The 9686-nt window shown below is 38.9% G+C and overlaps 1 protein-coding gene across 1 annotated transcript; it reads right to left on the minus strand.

Annotated features, from left to right (window-relative positions):
- Window positions 1-1002: 1002 nt before the first annotated feature.
- LOC311034904 (uncharacterized protein) lies at window positions 1003-7184 on the minus strand. The gene is made up of 5 exons (XM_084042936.1): window positions 6813-7184; window positions 4800-5096; window positions 3321-3575; window positions 2780-2928; window positions 1003-2514 (listed from the first exon to the last, which is right to left on the minus strand). The coding sequence occupies exons 1-5, from the start codon at window positions 6844-6846 to the stop codon at window positions 2086-2088; spliced, it is 1164 nt and encodes a 387-aa protein (XP_083899062.1). The 5' UTR covers window positions 6847-7184; the 3' UTR covers window positions 1003-2085.
- Window positions 7185-9686: the final 2502 nt, after the last annotated feature.

The following is a 9686-nucleotide window of genomic DNA, read 5'->3' on the forward strand; positions in this document are numbered from 1 at the left end:
TTTGTGGGACCCATAAAATGTCCCTGGGACCCATCTAAAAGACCACCCTTGCATCCCAGGACCCATTGCATTGAAAACCTAGCAACATCACTGCTACAGTATACCACCTATTCACCCACAACTGTGTGCCTGTCCACGAATCCCAACACCATCATTACATTTGTGGACGACACCACAGTGGTAGGCGTGATATCTGACAACGGCACCGCCTATAGAGAGGAGATTCAACACCTAATGTGTAGTCTATTAACAACCTTGTCCTTAATGGTAGGAAGCTAGGAACTGGAACATACACTTTGCTATATCAACGGATTGTTAACTGAACACTGTATAACTGCTGCGGCATGGCCTGCACTATACCTTTGAGTGTGGGAGTGTGTGTGTGTGTGTGTGTGTGTGTGGGGGGGGGGGGGGGGGTTATTAGTGATTTTTTTTATGAATTGCACATTTTGTACTGTACTGCATTGATGACACTTATAATTTTGTTTTGTTGTATGTGTACTGTAGCGTTGCTACATGTGATGTGAATAAACTGGAATTAAAGGCAAACCTACAGCAGCATTTTACAATCAGTGGGCGGAATAGTAGGGGAGCCAAGTTGCCAGGTGATGATTGTTTACTGGGGGTTTCAAGGTAGTTTCTAGTAGCAGGGTGGTGTAGCAGCTTTAGTAGGTGAGTTTAGGACATCAATGGCATGTGGAAGGGATTCAGAGACAGACAAACTCAAAGAGTGACAACCCCATTTCTAGTCAGCTTGCCTCCTACGCTACGGCATAAAAGTGCAGCTTAAATTGTGAAACCATTTTTGCGTGTCATGTTCAGAGAATTTCCCAATCAGTTGAATGAGAAGGTTGTTTCCTTAATCAAATTTTCTTGAAGATCTTGAAGTTAACAATGGAGCTGTTATACCCATATAACCCTCATAAGATATATAATTTAGAAGACACATAATATGCACAAACATGTACACTACAAAAATGTCATACATCACTGGTAAGGATGTATGCATTATTTTTACGACAACCATATGTAATACATAGAATAGTCACAACACTGAATGAGAGGAAGACAGACATCCTATGCAGCAAATTCTCTACAATACCACACTACAAATTCACTGAAACACGAAAAGAGGTTGTATAAATGGAAGAATATGAGGTGAAACATTATGCTTTAAAAACTATTCCAAAATAAATGTTCACTACAACATTGCAAATTGTCTCATATAAGCCTATGATACACACATGCATCTCTGAATTCCCCAATAAACCCAGGGTTATTATTAAAGTACTTCAGATATATCACATTTACTCATTTAAACCCTTGTCCCCTGAAGAGTCCATCTGGTGATGCTGAATGTCTTTTGCCTGCCTTATTTACACACCTTTTCAGCTGCAATCCCCTCTTTGCCCAGCTGATGGTGCTCTTATTCTGCCAGAGCTTTTGGCTTCTGCACTGAGCCACACAGCAGTGGTTCTCAAACAGGGCTCCAGGGACCATCAGGGTTCCTTGAGGGCGTTCCAAATGCACCCTTACAGGTCTATAAGGTCCATTTGCTTCCATGTGTTCCAACTCTCACAGATATGGGGGTCCTTGACATTAAAAAGTTTGAGAACCATGTAATACAGCGTGGTCTCATTTCACACCTCAGAGTGTTTGCTTCTCTTCTCATCTTGGTGATGCTTTGTGGCCATTATGTCACAGTCGACTGACACATCTCCAACAACTGATTGTTTCTTTTTCTGATGAGGTGCTAGGCTGTCACAATTGTAACACCTGCCTGTCGCTAATAATTATTTTTTGTAATAGAGTATTTGTGTAATAGTAATAGATTGTTTACGTTCATCTGTATAAAAACAGCTTGATGAAATGAACAGAAATGTCATATTTACATAATTATTACCACGTTCGTTGTCCACGCTCTTTTAACCATCTGGTGTCCCTGTTTTTGATATTTAGAATTTGCAAATCTTAGAAAAAAATAAGAAAACAGCCGATCTACAAGCTCACAAGGTGACACATTGTTTACTTAAGCTTAAATGCAATTACTTGCATGACAATTTTAGCGTCAACTATTGACACTAGTCAGACATCAGCCCCGGTAGCGCTGTCTGCTTCCTCTGGGTGAGTCCGTACCGGCTGAATGGTAGAATAGACAGACTCAACATGTGCTGCTGTGTTGTGCCGCTGTGCATCCTCTCCTTCAGAAGTGCAGGCTTTTGCATGTTGACTGTCCTCTGTTTTGCTGCGACCGTCCGGCAGGACGTTGGTGACCGGTAACTGTAAAGAGTAGTACACCGTGACCGTGTCTGCACTTGGGGACAGGTCAGACCTCGCTGCCGCTTTTGGTGCCGTGGTTGTTGTAACAGTGGCTTGGTGTGTGTTTACATTTTCATACATAGTGTCGACCTCAGTGGAAGGAGATACGCTGTGGGCAGGAAGATGGTGTCGAGCCTCCACTGGTGGCCCTTCAACTTCTTGAGGAGGTGACAACCCATTGTCAGGACTAGGGCACTTATTTGAGAAAAAAAAATAATAATAATAATGATTTTGTTCCAAAACTGAGGTCACATGCTCTTACAAAACATTTGTCAGGGTGAAAGTTAAACTTATTTGAATTATTGTGATTTCCGCCAATAGATGTATACTGCAAAATGATTTGTTTAAGAGCACTGTCACGTAATAAAATTAAACAAATGTTTTCCATGTGTGCAAACGAAAAGATTAGCTGTCATGTAGTGTACACATTTTACATGTTGTACTAAACAAATAACCTTACCTGCTGTTTATTTCCTTGGAGGAAGCGGCGCCTTTTAGCCCAGTAAACTATTAACCCACAGATCCATACTAGTATCAGAACTACACCTGGAATGATGTACACTATGACTGGTAATGTCTCTGTGTTTTCAGTCTTATTTTCATTGAAACCTGAAGGAACATAATACACATTGTCAGTAATTGAACACAAATTCAACATGGGTTTCCCCACAAACCAAGTTTTCAGCATGGCAGTGACAAGGGCTTCATCTGATTTTTATCAAATGATAGACACATCTACAGTAGCTAGTGCAAAAATAAACTGGACAACAATATATGAATACTATATCTCAACAATATATGAGAAGAAAGCTGAGCTGCTACCATTCCAGTAGGTGTCAGTATACAGTCCAAAAACAGTAGTTTTAGAATCTTAGGGAAAACGCAATGGAAAATCACTTAGTGCTCCTTTGAATAATAATTACTTTAATTATTAGCTTTGTTTAGACTGCAGAGAGACAGGAAGCTGATGATAAAGAAGTTATGTACTGTATGTCTCTTACATGTCATGCTTTGAGAGTTATTACTCGCGCTGACGTGATTGTTGCCATGACACACTACAGTCCCGTTGTCAACAGAGATGGTGATGTTGACCTTGTTGAATGACCTCTGAGATGTCCCACCATCACAGCCACCTTCAGTGCAGGCAGACCACAGCCAGTTGTCATGAACGGAACAGTTGACCGTCACTTTGCAGTGTCCAGTAGATGCGTTGGAGTTGAGAACAATCATCTCGATAACTGGTTTAGATACAGCCTCTACAATAACCAGAGAAGAAGAAATAATACATTGTGTTCACCAATTTTTTCAATGCATGAATTGTACTTTTCTGTCCCCTTAGTAGCTCAGCTCATAGCCTGATGTTTTAACAGTTTGTTTTAGTGCACAGTTTGTACAGTTTGTTTGTGTGTGTGTGTGTGTGTGTGTGTGTGTGTGTGTGTGTGTGTGTGTGTGTGTGTGTGTGTGTGTGTGTGTGTGTGTGTGTGTGTGTGTGTGTGTGTGTGTGTGTGTGTGTGTGTGTGTGTGTGTGTGTGTGTGTGTGTGTTTGTATATGTGCTATAGTACTGTATGATAACATAAAGGGATATTTCACTTTCAAACATGTTTGGGGTAATTTTAACGTCTACTCGGGCATAAAAGAGCACCCCAGTTGCTTAATTCAGTATTTAGACATTTGATATTCATTTTATCAGACACGCCCCCTTCCTATACAAGCCCATTGAAACTTCCATTTTAAGTCCATTTTAACCATGTCCATGATAGATTAATCGAAAACACCCGTCCTTGGTTATGGTGTCTGATATTGATATTGATATTTGTTGAGGCTTTTCTGCCTTTAATTGATAGCGTACAGTAGAGATGGACAGGAAACGGGGAGAGAGAGATGGGGAGAGACGTGCAGCACAAAGGTCGTCAGGAATGGGACCGTCAGGCTACTCAGAGCCTAAGTGCCCAGACCCAAATAACTATAAAAAAGTAATTGCAAAAACATGGTCTACTCACGCATTAGAAGGACAATATCAGTCACCAGAACCAAGGACAGGTGTTGTCAATGAATCAAACATGGTTAAAATGGACTTTAAAGTTACAATATTTTGTTTGTGTAGTTTGTATAGGAAGGGGCCGATAAAATGAATATCAAATGTCTAAATACTGAATCAAGCAACTTAAAAACGGTCTGGGGTGCTCTTTTATGCCCGAGTAGACGTTAAAATGACCCCAAACATGTTTGAAAGTGAAATATCCCTTTAAAGCTACAACCCAGGACTTATTTTAAGTAATTTGCTCAATGCCATGTCATTTTGAGTCAGTCATTATTGGACAAAATCCCTTAAAATAAAGAAATAAATCCCTTTGGGGTGAAGAAGGACCTGTATCAGGATTATTTTTCCAATGATGACCACCTCACTGTAACATAGCTATAATCATCAACCAGATTAGCATTAGCAGAGAAGCCCACACAGCTCAAATATAAAACCTACCTTGTACTATCAGCTTGTAGGTAACTGTCGGTCTTTTAAAACCACTGGTTTCTGTAACAGTATAGACGTTACTGTCTTTATCATTTAGTTCCCTGATGCACAGAGATTTGTTGCCAATATTATAATCCACATTATCTGTGTAGCTGGGGTTGATGGCGCCATTATTATCAACAATCACATTTTTGTCATTGTCATTGATCATCCATTCCACTGTAGTTGAAGATAGTCTACCTGGCAGACATACTGAGCCACCCTTCAGCCCATAATACACAATTGGAGAGTTTTCTGCCATGAGTTCTGGAGAGAAAGAAATAGAGTAGAATCCATGATTCACATTGTGTTGCTGTACAAAGGAGACTTGTCAGATTAACATACAGTAGTGGCCATTTTGCTCTTGAATGGGGTAAACCCCCAAATAACAATATGGCCCTCATATTTATTGTCCGTAGGGACGGTAAATAATGTGACATTGTACCCCCTGGCTGTATATTGGTGTCTGTTTAACTTTGTGACTCTGTAGAGGCAATTGTCTACAAATGGGTCTGTTTGTCTGTTTGCCCAGGGTTAATCTCCAACCACTGAAGCGATCAGCGACACATTTCTTGTGCACGCTACCAGTAGGCCACTTTTGAATCAAATCAGAGACAGAGTACTTCTTCCACCTCAGATGAGTACCCACATGGCACCTAATTTCTGCAAATTTACAGCTTGGGGTTTTTAATATTGGATGAGGCCAACAATCCATTCATTCATCATCTCATCTTGTGGGAACAAATCATTGATTTTGTGAGTTGAGTTTGTTCTATTAAACAGTGATCTGGAATCACTATGCATTTCATCTGTTTCTCAACTCCATTAGAATCCATTACAGGTCACATGGGGTTTACTGTCCAATGTACTGTTTGGCATGAGGATATTATTCCGACATTGCACGGCACACATAATTTTAAATCTTACTACTACAGTACAGTACAGATTTTCACTTGATGGGAATGATCAATAGGCTGCCCTAAAGAGATGATTAATTTAGGGTCTAAAATTATAATATAATACAGTATATTACTCTCAACTATTATAAACTCAAACTCACGATGATGATGATGATGATGATGATAATATCGTTGTAATAACACATTAGTCATATCTCAGGAAGGTATTTGTAGACTGGACCTCACTACTACACTCACTACCCTAATTCACATCACAGGAAAGTATGTTTGACTAACAGTGAGAGATTTATAATCCTGCTGAAAATTAGAAGCCTACTACTGTATTTCTATATATTACTAAAACCCAGGGTGCAAACACTTAAAGCTTACTACTTAAAGGGCTAGGACACTTTGGTAGACCATGATGTAACTCCAAAGGTGGACAAGAAATCTAAAATAATTGCTCCATTGATTAGAAATCGATCATTCAAAATATGCCCCCCATTTAGCCCGTAAACGAAAGGCAAATAAAGCTGATTCTGACTATACTGTATAGAACATCACCAAACCCGGTACTATTTGTTCTTAAAATACAAATGAGAATCAGCTCAGCTTTCCGTTCGTTAAAAGGCTAAACAAGAGCCTCCAGAGCCTCTTCACTGTACAATGGATGGGGAGCATATTTTGAATGATAAATTTCTAATCAATGGAGCAATTATTTTGTATTACTTGTCCACCTTTGGAGTTAATATCTTGGCAAGGTGATTAGATTAACCACACAACCCAAACCTTAGCCCTTTAAGGCCTTGACATTTAAATGTATTTTAAGGCACATTTGTTTGTCATCTAGATGTTGTCATTAAATGACAAAGAGTGACAACAAGTGTTTTCAATCTTTGACTTCTACCCCAAACTGAGCAATCAATGTATCAGATGTACAATGGGTTACAATAATAACATTTAAAGTGTCTTCTCCTCACACAATCTGCTTGATGTGTGACACATTATGTAAATAGTGGGGAAGAAAAAAAGAAAATCTGGATTTAATTAGCTTTTAAATATAAATAGAAATTATTTGTCTTACCGGCAATGAAAAAACAGCTCAGAAACAGAATCATTCTTGTTCCTCTGGGTAGTTTGGTTGATCAATATTCTTCACAGATCACATTACTGACACTCTCTCAGCTGTATGAAAACAGGAAACCAAAAAGGTTTCAACCTCAGCTACAGTATAAGTCAGGTCACAGGTGGGTATGAAATAAAAGGGTATTTTGGTTATACTGTACACCAGGGATGTTGTTGAAAGAGGGACTGGGTTTATCGTGTCATTTGTTTCATTTTCATAGATTTGTTTATTTCCATTTCCTTGCTTATACTCATCCAGGAAATGTTTTTTTGTTATAAAAAAAATAAAAACAATCTAATCTAATTATTTGTCAAGCAACAGGTACTTTCATTGCTTGTATCTTTTTAAGTTTTGCCTTCCATTCCATCCATAGTTTTTGAGAATGATGTTTACTAGCTATATAAATATAGCCAGTCCTTGTGATGCGTGTATCATTCTGTGCTCATCATGGGGTTTCTCTTCTATTAATAGTTGAATTATACAGTAGTACCTGATTTAATCTGCCATACAGTACTGTGTGTGTGTGTGTGTGTGTGTGTGTGTGTGTGTGTGTGTGTGTGTGTGTGTGTGTGTGTGTGTGTGTGTGTGTGTGTGTGTGTGTGTGTGTGTGTGTGTGTGTGTGTGCGTGCGTGCGTGCGTGCGTGCGTGCGTGCGTGCGTTTACTGTATATGTACAGTAGGCGCTCTGTTTATTGTAAATGTGAGAACCTTTCTCGTGGCTTTTATTTTGTAGGCTACCTGGTGCGACAAGTGGAATTCGTCTCCATGGTAACAATCATTCATCAAACCGCTGCACAATCTTTTTTCAGCTGTTGTTTCCTGCTTCACTTCCTGAAAGATGATACCAACAACATGAGCAAGGTTGTTATTTCCCTAGCATCCCTATTCTGGTCATTTACTGTAATAACAGGCAAACATTGACATTCGTCAAAAATAGCAGATCTACAAGCTCACAATGTGTCGCACCATGACACGTTGTGAGATTGTAGATCAGCTATTTTTGGCATAGAGATTTGGCGTAGAGGGAAAAATAGGAGGGACCCAAGTATAGACCCCTGGGGGACAAGGTCAACGAAATATAAGTGTTTTTTAAGTGGTTAATTGGGTTTTGTCATAAAACCTACAATAATAAGTGTTTTAGCTTTGAAGTGAGTGCTCATTTCTGCTATCTGGTGTTGTGCGGCAGTTGTTAGAGAAGCTGACTCTTTGGACATTTTTAAATCTAGGCTAATAACCCATATTTTTTCCTTGCATTATGGTTCCCCCTAGTTTTATTGATTTTATTGTTATGTCCACCTCTTCTTACCCTGTGGTTTTAAACACTGTGTTGTTGTAAACTTTATTTTTTGCTGATTTGCTGATTTGTACAATTGTTTGACCATACGTGCCAAGTTCAGTTTTTAGTTTTTATACAATCCAGACACATATACAAAATGTAAATCATATACATTTTATTAAAAGGTTCACTTTACATGTACATTAGCTGTTAGATCAATAGGCTTCCAGAATCGAGACTGATTCACTCTTGGCTATTACATACAGTATAAACAACCACAACTCCTCAACACACAGATCAAGTAGAAATGAATGATCTGAAACAGGATTATCTCTGGCTGAAACACCAGAGCTGAAGAGCTTCACATATGAAGATTTTGATTTTAAAATGGCGACATGGTTTAGGAATTATTGATATGACTACTTTTTTTAATGGGAAGCACCTGCTGTGAGTCCCTGCTTTATACAGTCTATCTATTTTGAAATGATTAAATGATGAACTTCTCGTAAATTACTTTTTGAAAGTAAAAAAAAAACAAAAAAACACTCTCTGAAATGTCCAGTCACGTTAAAGCTAAGTAGATGAAAGCACTGTGATGCAAATAGTACCAAAATAATTCACTTTCAAAGCTGCATCCATTTTATATTATAATAAAACAATAAAATAATAAAGAAATTACCTGAAGATCACCATTTAATATTTCTAAAATAGAGAATAAAGTCTGTCAGCATTTTGACATTTTGACAACCGAGAACCACCTTCTACAACACTACATAAAAAGTAGCATGTCTTGTTATTGTGTGATAGCAATCATTTGTCTATATATTCCAGGAATATATATACTGTATATGTCTGTCTATCCTTAACATATCTTGAGAACCGGTCATCCAGTCAACTTCACACTTGGCGCGTGTATTGCTGAGTAGCCTAACCGAAGGGAAATCAGTGTGGAGTGTGAAGTCCATTGGATGACCGGTTCACCAGAACACTGCAAGGAGCCATATAGGCCTACCACAGTTCTCGACAGCGCTGCAAGCAGCACTTCCAGGGGCCATGCAATCAGCCAATGCGCCTTGTTCCGAATGTGTACGCTCTCCGAATGGACATGCTTTGAACAGCCAGGCGCAGAATGGCACTGCACTAGTTTTTATAACAGTCACTTGGATAATGACTGTCATTAGGTAAAAACACTTCCAGTCATCATGAAAAAGAATAGGCAGTCAATTATAGACATTTAATCTATTGGCACAACTAACAAAGCCTTCCTTATTCTCTGCATGAGTCTAAAAACAGCAATTAAGAAAAACCTTGATGGTTGTATTTTACAGTAGCCTTCATTTATCACATTGCGTGTTAAGAGCTATCAGTGTGGTTGTAGATATTGAAAAGGTAGTGTTGTTTCACCAAATGAGAAGGCACAGATGAGTGGAGAATGAAGGGGAGAATGTATAAGAAACAAAGACATAAAACACATAGGCCTACATTACAGTGTAAACACTCTCAACAATTGGTCACTCATACGTACAGACTAACGTACATTACAAACCCTCCCAAACA

This window comes from Gymnoscopelus microlampas (genome assembly GCF_963454915.1).
Source record: "Gymnoscopelus microlampas genome assembly, chromosome: 19".
Lineage (NCBI taxonomy): Eukaryota > Metazoa > Chordata > Actinopteri > Myctophiformes > Myctophidae > Gymnoscopelus > Gymnoscopelus microlampas.

Excerpts from the sequence above, each read along its gene's own strand:
- LOC311034904 (XM_084042936.1), bottom strand. The coding sequence starts at position 6,846 with ATGATTCTGTTTCTGAGCTGTTTTTTCATTGCCG. Across the intron at positions 3,576-4,799 it reads CTACAAGCTGATAGTACAAG|AGGCTGTATCTAAACCAGTT; the intron begins GTAGGTTTTATA and ends TGGTTATTGTAG. Across the intron at positions 2,515-2,779 it reads TCCAAGGAAATAAACAGCAG|TGCCCTAGTCCTGACAATGG; the intron begins GTAAGGTTATTT and ends TTCTCAAATAAG.